Below are 24,909 nucleotides of genomic sequence, written 5' to 3' on the forward strand. Positions count from 1 at the left end.
ATGCTTTTTGAAGATCTAATGTTTTTTCTGTTAGACATTTTGTTTGAATATTTTCTGCATGAAGATCACAAACCAGACGATCACAAATGGCTTGATTGGGTAAATCTCCAAAATCTGAACGTAAATAATTGGTCAAATGTTGCTGGATCCGTTGGAGCAGTCAAACTCAAGTTTGTATACCGTTGGCCCAACAAGGCTGAAGTGAGAGCTGCTACTTTCTTGTCATTTGCAACACTGTTAACTATAAGACATTGTTTGAAACGTTCCACATTAAGATTTCCAGTCTTCCACTGAACTATCAAATTGTACCATTTTTCCTATGTATCCAGCCATGATGTACTCAGTACATGAACAATACTATACAAGTCTTTAGGCCTTAAAACCTCTTGGTACCAAACAAAATTGGTTGTCAAGTGTAGGTTGTACAATAATACTGTGTTTTAATCTAACAACTACAGCCAGCTAGAAAGAGAGTGAGTTCTGCCTATAAGGTCATCCATTAAGTTCAATGAATTGGGCCAAGTTCACTAGCTAATGGATTTAACACACTTGTTTGTTACTAGTAAGTTACAAATATTACGCCGCCCGAGTGCAGCGCCCAGTTCCAGCAAAGACCTTTAACTGCTGCAGTATTGTGTTTCGACACCTGAAGTAGTTCGATTAAATCAGCTAAATTATACCCATGTTAATCATGTCAAACTCATAGAAATGATTCATTGCATACTTATTTAGTGTTTTCAATACATTATACATAATTTCAACAACATTTTAAAAGAAACCAGCCATTTTAAACTAACTAGAAAACTGAGCCAATCACTGGCTCCAATAGTTTTCATTTCTTGGAAGCACAATCAGCAACTCTGCACAACTAATTCTGCACACACAGTTAGACGTTCGCTTTTCGTATTTCTTTCCTTGTTGGAAAGGTATAACGTTGAGGAGATAGGAACATGTACAGAAGATACGGGACCTACTCTGCCATGTTTGGCTGAATAACGGTACATGAACACGGTCTTTTGTGCCTATGTAAATTAGTCATTGTGTAAAGCTGTGTTTATACCCACGGGTTACTCATCATCAGACTGAATCATTGTCGCTAACTACACAAGTTATAGTGTGCAATTTTAGAGAACGTTGACCGACAGAGGGTGTCAATATAGGCCTACGTGTCGCTTTTGAAAAACGGCGAATCATGCGCATGCTCAGCAGGCAAATACGACGGCGATTTAGTACACTGACCATGCGTGCGATTCAGGTTTCTCTAAAAGCGATTGAGTATAAATGCATCTTTAGAAATGACCGGCGACTGTGTGTTCTCAAGTGGGTTTTATCATTTTAATTAGTGACCTCGATCAAGTATTGAAATGCTGTCATTTTTTGTACTGGATCGTTCAAGCATCTCCAACAATTTTTTCAATGTAAGTGCCTCTGGCCCTAGTAGAAGCAAAGACGGATACTATTGCCAGAGTTCTAGGGCTACACACAGTACACATTTTTAAAAGAGCTAACGTATACATTTCTGTGCAAGAGACGGGGTCATATTTTAACCAGCCTCTTCCCTAAACTAGAGTGTTATGATTTTTAACTTTTCAAATGCTAGCCATATTTTAAGGTACTGTTCAGGAGGGTCGGGTCTAATTAAGTCAGCCCATCTTCACTGCGTGAGAAAAAGTTTAACATTTGAGCAGCTGGTATCATTTATTACCTGTGTACTTTCCTCCAGAGAAAGTCATGGGGAATCCCGAGGCACCGCCGGCAAAGTCACTCAGCATAATATCTACTCCGTGTGGTAATCGACCACCATTAGGATTGGTACAGTCAACTGTGTTTAGTATCAGATGACCTGTAGGTAGACACATATAAATGATGTTAACATTCGAAGTGGTTGTTTTAAATAATATTTTCTTGTTCATTTCAACCCATATCTATAATAAAGGTTATGTGGTCAAGAGTTTTCATGTAACATAATGTTGATGCACTAAGGTAATACCTGCACTAAACCTTGCAATATGTTACTTCTCAGATGGTTTATTTTAGGGGATGTGCAATAATTATTTCCGAATGCATTACGTTTGGGTTTTGGAAAGAACCTTCTGTTAAATCATGCATGACTCAATTACAAATCTCTACATCCCTTTCTTCTTGTCTATTGATATTTTGAATAGTGTTTATCTTTCCCTAATAGATAGCGCCCTGATCAATTCTTCCTGCATATCAATATGCTTCATTTACATTACATTACAGAGATCGGACACTAATCCCTACCATAACAAACCATGTAAACAATGATCACTTATATTACAGGTGATATAACTGGTCTATATTATATTTCAGGATTTGATTACTATCTGTTCAATTAGCTTAGATTCTTGAATTTTTAAGATATTTGAAAAAATATAAACTTGTGGCCAAAGTCATCAAAGAAAAGTGTTAGCACAGCCTTAGACCTAACGTGATTTATACTTTTCAAATTCCCAAGTTCAATCGAAATTTGTTCACTTCTTCTTGTCTATACGAGATCAAATTTTAACCCCCACAATGGATTTTATTACATGTCGGACTCTACTTGTTCTATTAGGATACTTTGATTCGCTTCATAACAAGATAAACATAACATTTTTCTGCATTTTATCATGCGTTTTTTTGTCATTTTGGAACGTCATTTTTTGCTACCAACCGCAACGTAATCGCCTTACGGTAATTCCACGTTTGACCAATTCACAATAGATTTCACCCTCTAGAGGGCATAATAACCGATTTTCGACTAATGTAGCTTCCCGTTGGCGTTCCCGTGTCACGTTTCACGTAAATTTCGCAATCTCTCTAGTATCATCAACTAGACGGGAAAGTCATCTTTTGGTCTACGCCCACTCGCTTCTTCACCACAAGGTTCGATGCCCGGCATGCATTAGATGGAGGCGACCTATTTGGCGTTAGCTTTGGACATTTAATTATTTTATTAATTTTCACCCAACTTACTCGGGTGAAAAGTCAATAAAATTATTAAATGGCTAAACGTTAAATAGGTCGCCTCCGCCAAAGGTGACCGGAAGTGACTCGAAGATAACGCGGGATACGAACGGTGTCTGACAATATTTGGTTGGTTTTGGCCGACTGACTCTATACCACTGTACCTTTGTAGTCCACCAATAGGCATGTGTCCATATCCGGATGTACACCATCCATCATTATCATAAAGCGTAAGTCTTCATTTATCTGTTAAAATAATAATAATAATAATAATAATAATAATAATAATAATAATAATAATAATAATAATAATAATAATAATAATAGTAATAATAATAGTAATAATAATAATAAGAATAATAATAATAATAATAATAATAATAATAATAATAATAATAATAATAACAATTGCAAAAGAATTAACACATTTCATATTGTAGTACCTTTTAAGTATAATGTAAAACATCCTTCCTTTAAAACTCCCTTGCTTCAATAATGGGTAATGATACTGTAACTTTGCATAGTGTTTACATTATGATCTTTGTTCAAATCAGGGGGGGCACTCAACACAAATGACCATGCGGGTTTGCTCCCCCGGATAGACCCCCCTTTTTGATTTCGCAGCTCCGAAAGACCCCCTATATTTGACCAAAATAGAGCTCCGAAAGACCCTTGAAAATTTCAGCTCTGAAAGGTTTTTGGGGCGATTCTCGTCCAGAAAGCTAAGAAAGACCCTTGATTTGGATTGTTCGCAGCTCCAAAAGTTCCCCTTTTCCTTGTTCGCAGCTTTAAAAGACCCCCTTTTACCGGTACGCCGTCAGCTCCCAAAGACCCAACACCTCAAAATTCCAGGGGAGCATACAAACAATCAATCAATCAATCAATCAATCAATCAATTTTATTTTCATCCATTCATTATACAACAATATAAATATGATACAATGAGATACAATAAGGATGTATTTTATGTACAATAATATAATGGAAAAAGCAACTATTTTTTTAATGAAAAACGTCAATGAGATGAATGAGGACACTGCTAAACGCAGAGCGTGAGGTGCAGTGCCCTCGGCCTAAAGTTACAACATACAACATTAAACCAAAAAATAAAATACGCTCGGTACAATTTTCACTCAAAATCGTGCACTGAGTGCCTATGGACGAGCAGTTATGGCCACAAGGCTGTCCATGCACTGGGCACACAATTTGGAGTGAAATGATACATAATTGAAAATATAAAACTGATGGTAAACTAAATAATGTACCAAAAAATTAGGGTGCCGACATAAAGCTGAGCTGATAGTAAAAAATGAGAGACCGTTTAAAAGTAGAAATGAAACATGAATGTAATTACGAATCACTTAGCAAATATTTTCCAAGGAGATGTTTTTTCATGTGTTGTTTAAAAACAGCTACCGAAGGTGCGCTTTTCAGGATTGATGGTAAATTATTCCAAAGTAATGCACCTTGGATTCTGATGGTGTTATATGCTAGGCACGTGTTGGTTTGCTCAATATGGATATCACCTGCATTACGAGTGTTGTAGTTATGCCCATCACTGTTGATAGTAAAATAATTTTGATCAAGTAGGTCGTTAGGAAGGAGACAATGATAAAATTGATACATAAACATTACAATTTGAAGAATGTACAAATCATGAATTTTTAATGTTTTAAGTGATGAAAAAAGTGGGTCAGAATGTGCTAACCAGAGTGAGTTAGTGCAGGTTCTGACGAGCTTCTTTTGCATCAGGAGAACAGAGTCACGGTGTGAATTATTATTATCAGCCCAGATAATTGCACAATAGTTTAAGTAAGGATAAACCAGCGAGTTGTATAAGGTTGGCAAGGACTCAATTGGAAGAAATTGCTTAACTTTTCTGATGATGCCATTATATTTAGAGATGATATTACAGACGTGAGTGGTGTGGGACTTCCAACTTAAATTATCATCAATTAGGATCCCTAAGAATTTAGTAGTATTAACTTGACCTAATTGTTTATTATCAATCTTAACTTTAATGTCAATGTTGGGATTCCGACTATATTTATTTTTAAATATCATGTAATTAGTTTTATTTACATTTAATGACAGCTTGTTTAATTTAAACCAGTTAGAAATTATTTCAAGATCTTTATTTAGCAGGGTTTCAAGGGTATTAGGATCTTTATTGGTACAAATTATATTAGTATCATCTGCGAATCATTTATGTAAAGGAGGAAAAGTAAGGGACCGAGGATCGAACCCTGTGGAACTCCACAATGGATGGTATTAGTGGAGGAATGTTTCCCATTGAAGACAACAAATTGTTGTCTATCCTTTAAATAGTTTTTGATCCACAAATTGGAAGTTCCTCTAATGCCACAGTGGTAAAGTTTTTGAAGGAGAATGGAATGGTCAAGGGTGTCAAAAGCCTTGCTTAAATCAAGGAAGGTACCTACTGTGCATAGTTTATTGTCAATTGCAGTGGTTATGGTGCCATACAGGTTATTAATAGCCATGTAGGTGGAATGATTTTTGCGAAAGCCAAATTGGTTCGGACTGAGAATTTTGTGATCAGTAATGAAGTCAAGGATCCGGTTATAAATGATCTTCTCGAGCAGTTTTGAGATAGATGGTAAAATAGAATCGGGATGATAATTGGTGAATTTATGTTTGTCACCAGATTTAAAAACCGGATTCACTTTGGCCGTTTTCAATTTTGATGGAACAATACCTGATGATAAGGAGCTATTAAAAATATGTATGATAACATCAAGAATTTCAGGGATAATCTGCTTAAGAATGTTTGAGCTGACGCCATCTACACCGCAACTGGTGCTCGCCTTAAAGGTCAGGTCTATTGCAAAAAGAAGTTTATCTCTATTTGAAGAGAATAATTATTACATTATAAGTTGACACTTGTTGCACTTTTTTTATGCGTATTTCTCCTGAAAAAGAGAAACTGTGGGTAAAGTTCAGCCTCGTACGTGTTCTTCCCTCGTTTGAAGCGTACGTGTTCTCCCCCCCGTTTGGCTGATGACGTAGGTATATGAAGCGGATACTATACCATGCTCTCGTCATACAATAACAATCACTTTGACAAGTTTGACATTAACAACAATGAGTTGTACTACTATCATTCACCATAACAATGCTGCATAACAATATGCACACTTTTGTTACTATGCGTTTGCTTTGTAATTTTACATCCAACTGAAACTATAATAACTGCAGGAGTTTGTGGACTTAACACGGTTTATATGCTAGTCTCAAATGAAATTCTCAGCTCAAATTATTTATTTTTAGGCCTAATATTTCTCATGATATTGATACATATGAATTGTAATATCACAATTTACTAATATATAAAAAAGAAGCGGCTGATTTTATCCATATGTTTAAAAACCATTAAATTTGTAATACTTTTTAGAGTTTTTTTCTGTGAACAACAACAGTATACGTTCTGTCCATTGAGAGCGTTTATAGTCCCTTTTCTCAAAGCGGGCACATCTCATTTCATGACGTCACCGTTTTTCTAGGCCAAATCTGTCTCGTTCGAAGGAACTCACCGCTTAAGTTGGTTCTTGCGGAATATCAATTTTAAACGTCTTATTTTCTCAAAAAAGGAGTCATTTTCATTGTCCTCATATTATTTGCTTGCCAATGATATGATGTTGTTTTCGCAATAGACCTGCCCTTTAAGGGAACGTGTGATGTCGAGAACTTCCTGGGTAGAGCAAGGTGAAAGAAAAAGGGAGTTTAGTGGTGAATTAGAAGTTTTAATTTGATCCAAAATGGATATATCAGGAGGCGGAATTTGACTTGCAAGAGATGGACCTATATTAGTAAAGAAATCATTAAAGTTTGCAGCAATTTTATCGGGATCTTTAATTACATTACCATCATCATCAGTAAAATATCCTGCATGTTTAGCGGTTTTATTCCTACCTAGAATATTATTGAGAGTTTGCCATGTCTTTTTCATGTTATTCTTATGAAGATTAAGCTGAAAACTAAAGTTATTTTTCTTGGATGCGCGTAGGAGGGAATTTAGTATATTGCGAAATTTTGTGTATTTAAGTTTATTTTCAGGATTTGGTTTAGCCAAGTATTGTTTATATAATTTATCTTTAGTGAAAATTGACTTAATTAGGCCAGGTGTTACCCAAGGTTTCTTAGGGGTCTGGTGCTTACTAACTTTAGATGTTTTTATCGGACAATGGGTATTCAGTAACTTTTTTAGTTTAGTATCAAAAATATTATAAGCTATTTCAGGGTTAGATTCGCTATGAACCTCATTCCAATTAGTTAAAGATATACCATTCTTAAGACCCTTGATATTATCAGGCTTCAATTGGCGCTTCTCAAATATTTGAGTGAAAGGATTCACATGGCTGCTGGGGTTTATATTTGATGTAATGGTAAAAATTGCAAAATGGTCAGCGATATCAACAACCAGGACCCCAGAATTGATCTTAACAGACATATCGTTGGTCAAAATATTGTCAAGAAGGGTTGCGCTATTTTCAGTAACCCGTGTAGGTCTATCAATCCAAGGAAAGAAATTATTAGAATAGATTAGATTGCCAAATTCAGACACTTTATTGTCAGAACCATGTTTAAGTAGATCAAGATTGTAATCACCTGCTACGTACGTAACATATCTTGCGCTCTTTATTGATAATATCAAGGACTCTAGCAACATCAGAAAAGAAGCTATCCAAATTAACTGTGTCTGGGCGATAAACGACCCCAATGATTGAATTAGGAGTTTGCGGGGTATTGATTTTAATGAAGACCGAATCGCAATTATCACACTTGATGGTAAGATCATCTCTAATCGTGAACTCAGTATTGTTATCAATAAAAAGAGAAGCTCCACCCCCTCTTTGACCAGTTCTATGACAATTAACAGAAGTGTAACCTTCCAAATCAATGAGATCTGCATCACAGTTAGATCTAAACCAGGTTTCAGTGAAGGCATAGATATTGAAATGATGATCAAATGTCGATAGATAATCAATTATATCATTGGCATGTTTGTTGAGACTACGGATGTTCATGTGAAACAGCGATAACTTACATAGATTTGGGTTATGAACCCGATTAAGAGATAAGCTGTTATAATAGTTACAGTTACATTGCATTATGTGATCAATATTACAATCATCATCAGTTTCATTGGAGTGGGTATTGAGGGTACTATCAAAACGGAATGGGTCAAATTTTAAAGAGGATACAAAATCAGACATAGTGCAAACAATTAGGGACACTTAATTAACAGTATAAAAAAGACAACAATGAGGAATGAGGATTTACTTAAATTACAACTCAAATGCAAATCAGTAAGATTTAGATAGTACAAAATCCGGAGAGGTTAGATAGAGCTCTCCAAAAATCACACACAATAATTAAAAATATAAATAAATGGGAGTATAGAGTAAAGCAAAAATAATAGTACTGAAAATCTCAGAAACAATGAGAACATGAAAATTGGGTGAAACAAATTGCCCAATATGTCAAAATGCAAAACCAAAATGACAAAGTAAGCCAAAAATGACATGACCAACCAAAGGTCAAGCATGGAATAGAAAAATTACAGTAAATAAGTTACATCGAACCAGTCGGACAAGGTCAGATGAGTGCTAAATGAGGTAAATCATAAGCACATAAACGAGTGATCGACAAACGGACCAGTCTGATGGGTCGATGAACCAGAAACATAATAAATTAACCAAGTATAACAAAATAAAGGTAATCACGCATAACAAAATGAACAAACTATTAATGATGTAAATCAGACACAGAAAAGCAGCATAATAAATATGATAGAGTAAAATATATAATATGTACTTCAAAAGCACTTAAAATATGGTAAGGGAATGGGAGAATGCAACATTGAACACCAATGGTTAAAAACGAATGCTGAAGACTCCGAGGAGCAGCTGTTAAGTGAGCATGTAGTAACAAGTTAACCAGTTTGGTGAACAATGTACAAATGTAGCAAAGTGATTCCACAGAGTGACAACGCTATGGTCATCTGTGCTTTTATTTAATTTGGAAACATGGGAAACAAAAACAACTTGGTAACATGGTGAAAATGCAGATAATAAAATACTGCTTAAACCCTGATATTGTTTGGCAATATCATGAAAATCATAGATAGTATACAGTAAATAAATTTTGCACAGAAATAAACAAACACATTAGAGCAGTTTCATGTGGCAAAAAAAGCATGGCATAGAAAAATGACAGTAAATAAGAGCGTTTTTATAGTGAGCCAGATTATCCGGTATTTAGAGTATAAGTACATCTTATACGGTATTGGTCGCCACTATAAACAGACCAATAGCGCTATTTGCCGCACATATTATACGGAACTGATATCCTTCGATATCGATGGATATTGCAGTATATTCATTCCGTATACGGCCACTATAAACAGACAGGGATTAACGATACCGTTATTCAAGGAAGTGGAGCAGGGTTGTATAACTCTCCCAGCTCAAATTTATCACTGTAATAACACATCACCTACAAATATGGTACAGTACTGTAGCAATAATGTTAAAGAATAGGCCGGTATCGTTGCGACGGCAAACTATTTGAAACTGTGAAAATATTTGTGCCGCCCACATTGCATTGCGGTGACCTCGAACACGCAGAGTTCAACCACATCGGATTTAGAATAGCGCTATTGGTTGCCACTATAAACAGCCGAGATAACGGATAAGTCACATTCCATCCTAATCCCATATACGTATAAGGATACCGTATAAATACCGCACACCACTATAAACACGCTCCCTGTTACATCGAACCAGTTGGACAAGGTCAGATGAGTGCTAAATGAGGTGAATCATGAGCACATAAACGAGTGATCGACAAACGGACCAGTCTGATGGGTCGATGAACTTAGATGAAACCAAACAAGTAAAGCATATAAAAAAAGCAAGCAACAAGGCAAAATGAAGAACAATATATATAGTGCAGTCAACTCTTATAGTAGACTAGATACATTATCAAGAAAAATGAATTGAGTAACCATGGGATGGACAACAAATTTATAAACAGAAAACCAAAATCATTGACCTATGTAGACCAGGTCAATTGAAGCTCAGTAGAAGGGACTTGAGCAAGGCAGAGCAAGAACGTACTGACCAAAAGGGCAAGGTAGGCAAGCATGATACGACAGAAAGCCCGGTAGGCCTACATGTAGACCATGTCTGTTAGGTCAATGAAAGTAAGTATATGAATGAAATGCTGGGCACACAAAAACCAAAAACATAATAAATTTATCAAGTATAACAAATTAAAGGTAATCATGCGTATCAAAATGAATAAACTATTAATGATGTAAACCAGATACAGAAAAGCAACATAATAAATATGATAGAGTAAAATATATAGTATGTACTTCAAAAGCACTTTCTTCCTCCGTACCTCCGTCAGAAAATTTATTTATTTTCTATATCTACCTCTTGGATATAAAAACATACACAAAATAATAAAAGTTTAGGAAACAGAAATGGTGAACATGTTGCAGGCGATCGAGCACGCTGCACTCGCTCGCTCGATTTATTACTGAATGCATCTTGCTGTTTTCTCTCATTTATATATCAAACATTAATGTATATTATTATTATCATATTATCTCAAAATTAAGGCGAACACTTTCGCGTTACAAGTTACAAGGATTTGATATTCTTTTTAAATACTAAACGTATTTCCATGTCCAGTTTGAGGATTTAATGCGCAGCTGAAAGAATTTATTCAAATACCAAGGGACATAGAAGGCAGTAATTTGGAAGAAGAGTCTGGCTGAAGATAAACATTGCGTGCTTTTTCCGACCTCCATCTGCCATGTCTAGAAATAAGCAGGGGCGGCACGTGAGCGTTGCAAGCCGCAGATGCACCTCCCGACCTAAGGCTGTGAAGCCCGTATGAAGTGATGTCGGGAACGAAAGGCTTAATGAAATCAAGTACCGTTTCGCGTGTGCGGGTGTAGCTTAATGGTAGCGAGGTCGGAATAAGGCCACGCTTGGAGTTTGTGAGACGCCGAATTAGTGGTAAATTGCAATCAATTGGGTCGCCTAACAAGGCGAAATAACGCTCAGCCACTGCAACTGGACAGGTTGCTTTGAAAGTGCGGGCAATGGTGACTTCCGCGCCCTGCCTATACTGATCATTTTTTGCCTTCTTGAGGTGAATAGTAAGACTGTCGCAAAGAAATCGCAAAAAACCTGCGTATGAGATAAATATGACAAAAAGAGTGCGTAATTCGGCCAAGGAAGCCGTCGGGTGCCCGTGAGCGACGAAATTTTTTGCCAATATGTCTGCTGAAATAGGTTGTTTTCTTACTGTGGGGGCCGCGGTGACCCTCTTGAACCCTTGAAGCGCCAAAACAACCATGGAATTGTCCGTTGGAGAAGACAACCCTGCCAGACTGTGGACGAATTTAACCGCCGCCATTGCGAAGTCTGCCGCCGACTTGGCGCCCAGTTGCGCCAGGTGGGATATGTAGAGAGAAAAATGAAAGGGATTGACCGGGAAAATGCGCACCCCAGTCTTTGATGACGCCCAATTCCTCCATTTCTTCCATGCCGCCAAGTATTGCTTTGTAGTGGATGCTGCCTTTGACCCCATAAGCAGAGATGGTAAGTTCGATGTGGCGAGTTTGGTCAAGTCTGGGTCTCGCAGAGACGCGATTAAACGATTCCATTCATCTGCAAAAACAAATAGCAAACAAAACAGCAACTGTGTCCATATAAACAAAACCTTACTATATAAGGCGAAAACGCCAAAAAACTTTTATTATGCGTTGAATTACTTCGGAAAAGCCGAAAAATCATATTGATAATAATCACTTAAACATCGTCTTCATAAAATCACAAAAAACGGGCATGGGTGGGCGGGTATTGAGTGCTGCAATGCTCAACCGAGAATGAACGAGAGACACGACGAGGCGAGCGAAGCGAGCCACGTAACTAATGATGTTACGTAATGGCTCAATGCCTGGGCTCAATGAGCGTACATTCGTTCGATAACGAAAATAAATTGCACTTTCTTCCTCCGTACCTCCGTCAGAAAATTTATTTATTTTCTATATCTACCTCTTGGATATAAAAACATACACAAAATAATAAAAGTTTAGGAAACAGAAATGGTGAACATGTTGCAGGCGGTCGAGCACGCTGCACTCGCTCGCTTGAGAAACGCCAAAGAAAGAAGCCACGGAAAAGGTGGTGTGATATGCGCTGAAAGTTGTCTAATATCGTTATTACGTAACTAAATAGTAGGCGATGTATTTAATCATTGGAACGAACAAAAAACAGTCATACAAACGGTCACCATTAACATGGTATACAAATAAATAGCACACTGTACTGCTGGATATTAAAAACCTTGAAACTTTTGCCACAAATGGGCATAGTACAAGTCATTGTACTACTAGGTATTAAAAACCTTCAAACATGCGCCGCAAATGGGCATAATACATTTATGTGTACGTAAAGTACATATCCATTTTTTTTTTTTTTCATAACAAATAATCTGTCGTACGCGGATATCCGCATTAAATTCACTGGACCATGGCCCGCACTTGCGTGGAATGATTAACGGCGCACAAGTTTTGATCGTACTACACGCAGAATGAACAGTATCCCATTTCTGAACAGCAAAACCCCCGTTTTTGGTTCCTGGCGGGGCGATTGAAATCGAATCTCAAAGCTAGGGACAGAAAATTTGTATTTTCACAGAAAACTGTCGCCTTTCCTAAAGAAGGTGGCGAAAAACGCACTTTCAGCCATTTCCAGTCGTGGATGTGCTCCTCGAGATGGGAACCATCGGGGCAAACGAATGGCCAAAAAATAAGCGGACGGCCATTTTGGAATTATCAGCGTTCCGGTCGCTTTACATGATTCCATGCGCTTAATTACCTGGGTAATCAAGGATGTTGGCGGGCAAAAATAATTATTCTCATGACGCCAATCCTGGCAAAATGCGTCTACCCCCGACACGCCTTTGCACCAAAACCTAGCATTAAAGACTTCAATCTTCTTATTATGGGGAGATGAAAATCTGTCCACTGTATGAGGACCCCATAGGCTCTCAATGATAGAAAACGTGTACCCGTCTATGGACCAGTCATCAAAGTCTTGAAATTTGCTGATCTTATCTGCTATTTTGTTCTCGCTTCTTGGCAACCACTCCGGAAAGAGTATGATATCATTTTCTCGGCATAATTGAAAAATATCAAGCGCCAATTTGTGCAAATCTGGTTTAACACTGCCGTATCTGATTATCCGCGGAACATTACTATTATCTGAAAACCATTTGATCTTTTGATGCGCAAATGCTGTATGAAAATCTGATCTGAGGATCCTAAGCACTGTAGCCAATTCGCGCCACGTGGAACTGGCTAGCCTCTCCGAGGAGGACCAAGTACCGTGAAAACGCAAATGCGGGTCCCCCTGCACAAAGCCACCATAACCGGTCTTGCTAGCATCAGAGTAAACCTGCATGGTAGGCGCTAATCCCATACGAATGGGAAAGCCATTGAGGGATGAAATGTTAACGTACCAAAAGCGCAGCTCATTGATAACCGAATCGGGTAACAAAAGACAATCCGACCATGAAAGCCGTGATTCAATGGTGCGATACATTGAGCGTGTCATGAGGCTGGTTACTGGACCGAGAGCCAAGGTCATAGCTATTATCTGACCCGCGCATGAAGCTAATGCACGGACTGGGACGCGCGAAGCAGAGTTTGAAAAGGAATTCAGGGTCTCTATTTGGTTCAACAACTTTGTTATTTTCTTTTCAGGAACGAAAAAACGTTCAGAAGTAGAATCGATTATAAGGAAGCAATCGTTATTTATGACAGTGGGGGGAATGGGAAAATTTAGGGGGGAACACAAAATTTTGTTTGGGTCTTTAGGGGGAACCTGAAATTTTAGTTGAACCAGGAGGGGGATTGTCATTAAATTGTAAATGGAGAAAATTGGGAAAACAAGGGGGAACACAAACATTTTGAGCGGACGCGAGGGGGGAACGCGAAATTGTTTGTCAATATTTTTTCCAAAACACCCATTCCCCCCCCTACCGTAAATAACGATCGGTCCCTAAGGCCCAGGTATTGAATGATCTGGGAAGGATCCCATACACATTTAGTCCTACTGGGAACAAGGCCACTGCGTGCAATAGTATCTCGCACAATGGCTAGATTTGAAATTGCCTTGTCAAAACTCGACGAAGCGATGAGGCCGTCGTCTATGTACATAAAAGCAAGAATGCCACGTGCTCGCCAATAGTAAACTAAGGGCCTGGTCAATTTTGTATACAAATAGCACGCACTACTGACCCCGAATGGGAGGACGGTGAACTCATAATACCTAGTGATGGAGTCTGTGTGGGTCCATGAAAATCCCAGATATTTCTGGTGAGGAGGGCAAATATCGACGTGATGATAGCCCGACTCTAGGTCGAATGAAAAATAAAATTGACCCTTATTCAAAACCTGCGCAATGTGAGGCAAGTCCTCGTACTTGAATTTGAACTGCTTGACATACTTGTTTGGATGACGTAGGTCCAAGACCAATCGCAATGTTTTCCCTTCCGCGACAGTTAGCGGATTACAGCAATATGGCCGAGTCGGGACCTCAATTACGCAATGCTTTAATAATAAATCTGCAATGGCGGACTCCACGAAATCGGGGTGGACCAAACTTGATCTATTGTTTTTCGCATAGAAAGGAGGTGGTTGAACCACAAACGGGATTTTATATCCAAATTCTATCACGTCCAAAACAAACTCGCTGGCTTTCAGCTCTAATTTCCAAAATGACAAACAAGGTTTCAATTTACCTTTTACTCCAGATGGCAAAATCTCGGCATCGCCGAACTCCCAGTTTCTACCGGCTGGTTCCTGGCTGGGCGACTCCGAGTCCTGGTATTGGCGGTTGCTGACGCTGCTGTCGGATGTTTCGGAGGGCGGGGCAGTTGATGCGTACGTGTCCTGTGATTCCACATTGAAAGCAAATGCGGTTGTCGACTCTGAAAGATGCACTGCTGTATGGTGCTGAGCTTGGCGCGGCGTACCCAAAGCGGCGAAAATTACCACGCTGATAAGGCACAGTCGGAACGGCATAAGGGCGTGGCCGAGACGAAATCCTTGATTTAAGCTTGGCTGATTCGGCTTTCCTAGTAGCTGCTGCTTTTTCAGCCTGAAAATAAATATTGGATAAACATAAGAACAATCCTTAATACTAGACTTTATAAACTTATAATTGATTCTATAACACGGTGATGAAGTGTTAGGAAAAGGTTAAAGATATTGGACGGCCTTGGCCATTGTACGAGTTATGCAACGGAATTGGGCATTATTGATCTCTTCCTAACTGCATGTGGGTGCAGTGACTCCGTTAATTGATAATAATACCGGCCATACTGCAGTTACTGTCCGTTTTCCTATACACAATACACAGTGCTCTCACCATTGAGCTGTGACCTCTACAAATCGTGCCACGTTAAAAGGATAGGCATTTGCCTAGTTAACGTCAATGTGTGAAAAATAACCGGCCAATATTAAAAGTACTCTCAAAAACTTCTAGCAAATATATTTCTCTAACATGACCTAAAATTACAGCTAGGTTAGATGTTCAGAAATATTCGTACTTTAGTAAAACAGTGAGTGAGGGCAAGGCATAGCTAGCCAAATCCCGTGTTAATTGAATGGAGATTTGACCGAAAATTTTGGTAAACGGACCGCTCACTTCTGAAGAATGCCACACGAAAACGGTACAAGCTACATTTAAAGTACTCTCTGTTCGATCATCATGATGAGTTTTTAAATAGTATGCCGAAATTTGGTACTGTAGGTAATTGACAAAGGGTCGTACTTCGCTGATGAGTAAGTGACAGTGAACATGAAAATCAGGGCCCATAACCCAAGTTAGTAGCTAGTTAGTGGAGGCCGTCACGGGACTGATTATTGATTATTGAAGTGCCTTATTAATAGATACGCACGATTTAGGGCAAGAAAAAAAAAACCGGGACACTTTTGGAGACATCATCATCATCATCATCATCATCATCATCATCATCATCATCATCATCATCATCGACATCATCATCATCATCACTTTCTACATTTTTTCTAAACAACATAGGGCCTACCGTTTTAATAAGATTTTTTTCTTGAAATGCATGTAACTATAATTATTGTTTAGAGCGTGATGAAATAAAACATCACGATTTTCATCACAAAACAAATATAATGCACAAGAAATCGTTTGTTTTAGAGCGTGATGATGAAATAAAACATCACGGTTTTCATCACGAAACAAAGTAATACATAAGAAATCGTTTGTTTTAAAGCGTGATGAAATAAAACATCACGATTTTCATCACAAAACAAAGTAATAGGCCTACAAAAGAAATACATTTTCGAGAGTGATTAAATAAAACATCACGATTTTCATCACGGAACAAAGTAATACATAAGACATCGTTTGTTTGATTGCAATCAACCGCGACAGTTCGTCTCACACACATAACAATGCACTGCGATCAAATAGGTTGATGACAACATTTGATTGAATGGACTGCACTGCGCCATGATTACGTGCACCGGTTCAAATCCTTTGTTTGGAGCCAATCAATAATTTCACGTACAGCCTCTATGCAAATTAGAGTTTACACACGCTGCAGCTGGGGTATTCGACCGAAGCTGGTTGCCGTTAGTGATCGAATGCATGAGCTTATTTGCTTTATTGAATCGATTTACTGGATTAATTTCCTGTTAACTGGGTTTAATGCCACAAAGGTCGAATCGGGCTTGCCATGGACCATAAGTGCATCATGCCTGTATGAAAACATAGATACTAAATGATGAAAATCATGGTTACTCGATAAAACTGAACATAGTACCTTTTTAAGCCGCTTTTCGTCCTCTGGCCCGTCACATAAATCATCCTTTACGTATTCTTTCACGGTTTGCCAGCCTTGGGGGGATCGGTCTGCGATCTGGATCAGTTTCTGGCGTTTTCTTATCTCGTCTTGGGCCTCCGTGAGAGAGAAAATCGCCGCAGTCGTTCATATTTGAAATTATGAATGGGAGCCTGCTGGTAGGTATTGAGTGCGGCAATGCTCAACCGAGAATGAACGAGAGACACGACCAGGCGAGCGAAGCGAGCCACGTAACAATGATGTTACGTAATGGCTCAATGCCTGGGCTCAATGAGCGTACATTCGTTCGATAACGAAAATAAATTGCACTTATAATGTGGTAAGGGAATGGGAGAATGCAACATTGAACACCAATGGTTAAAAACGAATGCTGAAGACTCCGAGGAGCAGCTGTTAAGTAAGCATATAGTAACAAGTTAACCAGTTTGGTGAACAATGTACAAATGTAGCAAAGTGATTCCACAGAGTGACAACGCTATGGTCACCTGTGCTTTTATTTAACTTAGAAACATGGGAAACAAAAACAACTTGCTAACATGTTGAAAATGCAGATAATAAGATATATACTGCTTAAACCCTGATGTTGTTTGGCAATAGCAAGAAAATCATAGATAGTATACAGTAAATAAATTTTGCACAGAAATATAAAAACACATTAGAGCAGTTTCATGTGGCAAAAAAGCATGGCATAGAAAAATGACAGTAAATAAGTTACATCGAACCAGTCGGACAAGGTCAGTTGGTTGAGTGCTCAATGAGGTGAATCATGAGCACACAAACGAGTGATCGACAAACGGACCAGTCAGATGGGTCGATGAACTTAGATGAAGCCAAACAAGTAAAGCATATAAAAAAAAAAAAAAAAAAACTAACAAGGCAAAATGAAGAACAATATATATAGTGCAGTTAACTATTACAGTCAACTAGATACATTATCAACAAAATGAATTGAGTAACCATGGGATGCACAACAAATTTATAAACAGAAAACCAAAATCATTGACCTATGCAGACTAGGTCAATTGAAGCTCAGGAGATGGGACATGAGCAAGGCAGAGCAAGAACGAACTGACCAAAAGGGCAAGCGCACAGTGTCGACTTCCTATACGATAAATATAAATTTAATACTCCGTTGGTGAGCGACGGGCCACTGGTATTTCACCGAACGCAAGAAAAGGAGTTCTATCTGATTGGCTAGCAATCGATCGCTTAGGTCGCTTAGTAGTCAACTACAAACTCAAAACTGAGCAATGTGTTCAATTCGATTGAAATCGATATTCTATTATTGCCGTAGATAAAGAGAGTGATAGTGTGTCAATAATGTACATTGTATTGCAGCTGGATTTTACATGCATTCTTTTATATAAATTTTTTCTCAAAGAGTTGAATATGATCAAAATTTTTACTCAGGATTTCAAATTTTTACCCGCAAATTGCAGTTAAACATATCCACAGCAAAATACCGGTCCTCACTAATTAGTGTATTTAATTTCCAGTTAGTGTATTTAAGATAAAACCTGACAACAAATAAAATTTTCTTGCAATAGAAATATCATATGGGATACTGATATGGTAGGCCGCAACCGCCACAACGTGGAGCTGCTACGCGTAGCTGACTTTTTGCTCCGTGGAGCCAAATTGACCAATCATGATCATGTTAGAGTTTTTCATTGCTCGGAGGTAAAACTGACTAATTAAGTACGACTTACTCATTACGTGAAGCGAATTTATTCATTAAGAATTTGCCAGACGAGCGTCACGTAGTTGCAAGATATCCTCGGTCACGAAAGTTATGATTCAAAAAGTAGTTTATGAAAAGTACGAACTGACTTATATGCACTCATAAGAAACTCATACAGTATTGTACATAACTATATTATATAGCTAGGCAGAGTGGTGGTAAACTATGCACACAGTTCTGCGATCTGCAGTGTATCGCCGGGAGCTAATTTGTATAACTTGCGCGGTGTCCCTGCGGAATTCGACCTTCAGCAAACTGCAAACCAGTTCGGATTTACTTTATATACTAGTAGTAGGCCATACATACTGTCCGTTTTCCTATACACAATACTCAGTGCGCTCACCATTGACGCGTGACCTCTACAAATAGTGTATGTTAGAAGTATAGGCCATTGCCTAGTTGACGTCACTGTGTAAAAAATAACCGGCCAATATTTAAAGTATTCTCTGAAATTCTAGAAAATATAGTTTTGTAACATGTCCTAAATTTTAGCTAATTTAGGTGTTTGGAAATATTGGTACTTTAGTGTTTTAGGAAGGATATGTAAACGACAGATAACACCAAAAAATATGAAGAAATTATTTCTAAACCGTGTTAAGTCATTAAGCTTCTCATTTTCAAGAACGCTGGTTAACAATAAGCAGACTATTGTCTCATTTCGTAAACAAAAGCCCACAGTATTGTTACCTTGCGTTCGCTTTATAATCGTTCACCCAACTGAAACTATAATACCAGCTCATTGCTCATTGCACAGGTAAAACAGACACAAGTGCAGTGTGTATTTAACCAGAGAAGATCTGATGTAACATAGTTGAGCTGTTTTCATTGAGTGTTATCTTGGTTTAATAGCTTTTAATAGGGTTTAAGTCCTTCAAAGGTCGTGGTGAGTTCTACTGTAGACATGACTGCATCATGATTATTTTAAAGTCAACAACATTCAACAATATGATCACCGTGATAGTATGAGAGTATCAGTACCGTGGGTGTCAGTGATCCTGGCCTGACACAGTAGACAAACAAACAAACAAACACGCCACACACATGACACATGCATGCAAGGTAACATTGACTATACACTAATCAAACAATGGTATTGATCCTGTACAACTGGTCGTGGTTCATTTACAATCGATTCATTTAAAATCCCCATAGTAAACATTAATTTTGGCAAGAGTTTTCTCTCTCTGACGAGGATGCATCCACTGGCTCCGCGTAATGAAAAGATCTAACATGATTGGTCAATTTAGCTCCGCGAAGCGAAAAGTAAGCTACGCGTAGCAGCTCCACGTTGTGGCGGTTACGGCCAGCCATATATTGATCATGCGAAAATCGTAAAACATAGAATAGAAACAGTGTGGCAGGCTCTCAAAATCTCAAATTGTATGCTTAGCCTGAGTCGCACGGCCTATCTCGAACAAAATCATTATGCGTAATTGTTGAAAAACGTGAGGATTCATCGTACTATCACGGCAATTTTTAACACGAAGATATAGGGATGATGACGGTGTGAAGCGTGATACGACAGAATGCCCGGTAGGCCTACAATTCCGGTGGGGTTCAAAAGAACTTGTGAACTATCTTCATACTCTCACAAAATAATCATTTGTTAAATTTGTCAGCCGATACCAGTGTGATGAAATAATGCAAATGTTAAATTTACCATGGATGGTACAACTAGTTTGTTTGTTGTTGTCTTGATTAACTTACTTCATGCCATAATCCAAATCTCAGCACATTGATATTGTTGAGTATCACGCCGCTGTCCTTCAGCTTGACAAAAACTGGCATGGCGGTGTCGCCAACATAGATAGGGATATTTGGATTTCTCTTGGTAAGCAACTCAAGGGTTGGATAACTGTGGATGTTTAAACGATCAAGAAAACTAAGCATGAGCAACCTGTTCATGTGGTGATTAGACGATAATGACTGTGCATCGGTTGTTTTGAGGGTATTGTGAAAAATCAAAACATTTTGCTTTGGAACCAAGGTATAGCCAGAGGGGCCCATATAAATAACTGATGCAAGTCAATATCCTTATTCATAATCGGTCATTTTCATCTTTTTAATTCCGTCTGCATCACATTTCCTTTCTTAAATTTGAAAATATAATACAATTTAAACTTTATAACTGAGTACTTCTGTATCGTTGTACTTTTTCAAGAACGTGCATTTGTGTCCTTGTAGTTCAAATTGAATGAAGCAACTCACGTATATCCATGCGGTTATTAATTGTTACGTGCCCCCCCAAAAAAAAAATCCACAATATTAATTAAAAGTTATATATTTTGTCATCATACATTACTTTTCACTTGTTCTGATATTTCTGTCTATTGGTTTGTACAGGATTAATTTAGGGATTCAATCATGTTTCACCGTTGTTCATTAACAACGATGCGGCCGCGTCGTCTGCGTGGTTTACTTCGCGAGGGCAGCTTTAGCTGCCCGAGTGAAGTAAACCACGCAGACGCGCCGGACATGATTGAATCCCTTTCATCAACGAAAAGAAGCTTCACGATTATTTTACGAGGAATGTCAGTGAATCGTTGCCACTCATTCTTACAAAAACTTCGATGATTTCTCTTTTGATATCAGCAATAAAACTACAGAATAAAACGGCAATGTTTAGCCACTACCTGAAAAATACTAAATTCAACTTGTAAGCTGGCATACGCACAAAGGTTCCAGGCATGATGAATTTTACGCGCTCTCGCGTAACGCGTAGTCTCGCTCGCGTTCGCGTATACGCTACAGTAAAAGTGTGGGTTCATCACGGTTTAACAACGGTTGGCTCCTGTATAAAGGTATAGGAAGAGTTGTTGAATTTATAAATTCAATGGAAAATGTTAATGAGTAAACGTCTCTGGTATATTAAGCGGTGGCGCTATTGCAGAAACATACCTAAGAAGATCTACATAATTATGCGTATGGTTCAGATTGGCTTGCGTTGAGGTAATGAGCTAATGAGATATATTTAGTTAAATGATGTAATATGTTATAATTAGTGGATACGTATTCTAGAAGAGTAACACATTACATAAATGATTTTGACAACAGTGTAGAGCCATAGCAGGTATACAGACAGAAAAAAATCTCCATCAACGAACTGTGGCATTTTGCTGTACTAACACGGTGTGTTATCTGACTGCCAAGTGGACCAGATAGTGATCTCCGACAGAGGAGCTTACGGTCAACTTAGACGACCATTTGCAAACCACTAGTATTGCAGCTAGGATAGTGAAAACATAGTATGCAAGACTATGGTAGACCAGGGGTTTCCCGTGGGTAGAGAGGATCTTGGACATTGCCGGACCTTGGTTCCAGAACTGAGGAGATCAAAGGAATCCACCGAAATTAACTTTACTTCCATCTCCTTCAATTTAAATTGTTCGGCTATTACCGATGGTCACAACTTTTTTTATAAGGGTATGCATTCACCACTGTATATCGAGTATAAACTCACAAATGACCATAAGGCCTATAAAGAAGAAAAATCCTCAAAACAGTACCTGCCGGGAATCGAAGCCGGTCCGCTAGATTAACGTGCTAGCATGCTAACCACTACACCACGGGTACTTGGCATAGCAGGACTGTTATTTTATGAGGATTAGATGATGGAGATGGCGCCGTAATATTGTTTTTTGTGGAAACAGTCGAAGGTCGTGGTGGTGCTGCGGTGACAATTTTAAATAGGTCGTTAGTGCAGAAAGGGTATGCATGCACCGCTGTATATCGAGTATAAACTCACAAATGACCATAAGGCCTATAAATATATAAAAACTCACCTCAGATGGTCTGAATGTAAGTGGCTAATGTAGATGAAATCAGCCTTCTCAAGCCTGTCTAACCAATCTGCAGGAGGTTCATGAAGGAGCCACCACCCTCTGGCAAAAGCTGGACCAGTCAACCAAGGATCTGTGAACATGATGGTACCATTGAAGTTGATCTCCATACACGCATGTGTTAAGTAGGTGAACTGCAAAAGGCAAATGAAGAGTATATGAAATTTATTTCCTATCGTACACCAAACATGTTTCTATTTAAACTTCTTGATTGAAAAGGCCTATTTGATCATGTATATAAGACATACGTAATATTTTGATATTTTAGATAATGTTTGTTAGGCAAAATTTATATTCAAATCATAATTGTTTGTAATTACATCAAATGTGAATTATGTACCATAATAGTTTAAAATCAGCAGGTCAATTTATATAGCACTATAATTTTTAACTGAAATGATGCCAGTAATAATTAATATTAAAGGGTATATCTATTGCAACTCCATTCGAAGATAATAATTATTACATTATAAGTTGACACTCGTTGAATTTTTTTTATTCGTATTTCTCCTGAAAAAAGACATTTTGTGTTGGCAAAAATGCTGAATCGTACCCTTTTCAGCGTTCAAAGCGAACTTGATTTAAAAAAAAAGCAGACTGATGACGTACATTCTGTGAACAGTAGTCTCCTCCGCCACCAGTTTAGTTACGCGTTACCAAACTGGCTGTGTAGGGCACTATAATTATGTTCATGAACATGTGCTCTCGGAGAGCTTTTTTGATGTTCATTGATGTATGTAATGCGCGACCTTCATCATGAGAAATTGGGAAGGGACAAGAAAAGGTTATGGGAATTGGTTATTTTCATAATAAATACAATATTGATATATCATGCTCAAATTCTGTTCGTGAAATATTTGTAGTAGGTTATCAAAAAGATGTATGCCCTTTATACACCCATATTTAATTCGTTTGGTGACCCGGGAGCATAATGAAATATTCTGATGCTATAAATTGGCCCAGATGTGCGCTTTTTAGTACATTATCCAAAATATCTTTAGATTGACTTCAGAAGCATAAAAAGTGGTCGATTCTGTTTTGTTCATTTTTTTTGTTCAGGGCACTTATTACGGAGGAGGGCAGGGCAAATGAACAGTTCAGCCATCAATCATGTTAATGAAGGAATTGTTACAATATATTAGCTAATTTCTTATTGAATATTCATGAAAGCAGATCATTAATATTGCACATGATTTCAATGATATTACCAACAATGCTTTTGATGCTAGAGTGGTTTGGCATCTGTAACCATTCATCATGCATCTTATTCTTGATTATGATATAAATGTATGCCTTGCTGCTGTAAATATGTTTTAGTTATTAAAAAAAATGCCCGGATACATTTAGGGGAGGGAACACTATATTTCAGCCTCATGTTATGGTGACATTATGTGTTTACCATCCAGCAACACAAAACGTTTTCGACATCATTCGCAAAAGGTTGTAAAAGTTTGTCAGAAAATCTTTTAATGTCGGGATATACAATGGGTGTATAAAGGGCATACATCTTTTTGATAACCTACTACAAATATCTGAACATAATGTAATAAAGATATTTGCAAGAAATATTTACAATAACATTTTGAAAACAGTTTAAACATATCGTTGCAGTGTGTTTTCAAACAAAAAAATTTAAAACGTTTTTAAATCTTTATATAGCCCGACGTTTAATGTTATTTAAACGTGTTTTCCAAAACCAAAAATATAACTTTAAACGTTTTTGTGTTTAATGGGCATTTGTTACTTTACACTATTATAGTGCAAATTCAATGTATTTGCGGGCTATAACGAAAATTCAAAGGGCGAATCTATATGGTTTATTGTACCCGGTATACACGGTATAGATAGAGTTGACCAATAAGTGTATACGACTACGAGGACACATATTTTGTTTCTTAGATGGTCAACGACGTATGTTTCAATGCTCGCTGCTCAATAGAAGCAACGTACAACTTTAAAAAAAAATGGCATTAACCTTGATTTTAGTAGCAGTTATTTCACCATTTAAATAACACGAAAGTTAGGAGTTATGCTTTTTTCAGTCAGAAAGTTCAACCGGGTACCAGCAACAAAGTAACTCGTTAGCTTGGTTAGTTGAGCGCCTTACTGCTAATATCTTTTAAAATATGTTTAGTTTAACTAATTTAAATTTATTACAAATAAGCTTGGGGGAATTTAGAGCTTGTTAACCCATTAACACACACACACACATATATATATATATATATATATATATATATATATATATATATAAAGCACCCACCTTAACTTCACCTTCTTGCAGAGGTTGAGGTACGCGTGAATTGTATTGCCAGGGTTGAGGTGGACGTAATTCAACTAGACTTAACTGTTGCTTATCGTCAATCTCAGCCACTATTATGATGAGAAATAAAGGCAAAATATTGCAAA

The 24,909-nt window shown here is 37.8% G+C and overlaps 2 protein-coding genes across 2 annotated transcripts in view; both read right to left on the reverse strand.

Moving 5' to 3' along the window:
- LOC140163179 (cytidine monophosphate-N-acetylneuraminic acid hydroxylase-like) overlaps window positions 1–24,909 on the reverse strand; it is an 83,409-nt gene that overhangs the window by 20,589 nt on the left and 37,911 nt on the right. The window contains exons 4-8 of the mRNA XM_072186564.1: window positions 24,764–24,873; window positions 22,444–22,634; window positions 20,369–20,516; window positions 3,135–3,216; window positions 1,706–1,843 (exon numbers count right to left, since the gene is read on the reverse strand). Coding sequence (XP_072042665.1) covers window positions 1,706–1,843; window positions 3,135–3,216; window positions 20,369–20,516; window positions 22,444–22,634; window positions 24,764–24,873 — 669 coding nt within the window. The remainder of the gene's footprint in view (window positions 1–1,705; window positions 1,844–3,134; window positions 3,217–20,368; window positions 20,517–22,443; window positions 22,635–24,763; window positions 24,874–24,909) is intronic.
- LOC140163291 (uncharacterized) lies at window positions 10,694–17,458 on the reverse strand. The gene is made up of 4 exons (XM_072186689.1): window positions 17,453–17,458; window positions 16,817–17,016; window positions 14,523–15,176; window positions 10,694–11,734 (listed from the first exon to the last, which is right to left on the reverse strand). The coding sequence occupies exons 1-4, from the start codon at window positions 17,456–17,458 to the stop codon at window positions 10,726–10,728; spliced, it is 1,869 nt and encodes a 622-aa protein (XP_072042790.1). The 3' UTR covers window positions 10,694–10,725.

This window comes from Amphiura filiformis, chromosome 10 (assembly GCF_039555335.1).
Source record: "Amphiura filiformis chromosome 10, Afil_fr2py, whole genome shotgun sequence".
NCBI lineage: Eukaryota > Metazoa > Echinodermata > Ophiuroidea > Amphilepidida > Amphiuridae > Amphiura > Amphiura filiformis.

Bases quoted from the DNA above. Each gene is read 5' to 3' on its own strand.
- LOC140163291 (XM_072186689.1), bottom strand. The intron at 15,177-16,816 runs GCATGATGCACT...ATTTATTTTCAG, and splicing joins GTATCTATGTTTTCATACAG to GCTGAAAAAGCAGCAGCTAC. The intron at 11,735-14,522 runs GTATGTCAAGCA...CGCCTTATATAG, and splicing joins GACCTACGTCATCCAAACAA to TAAGGTTTTGTTTATATGGA.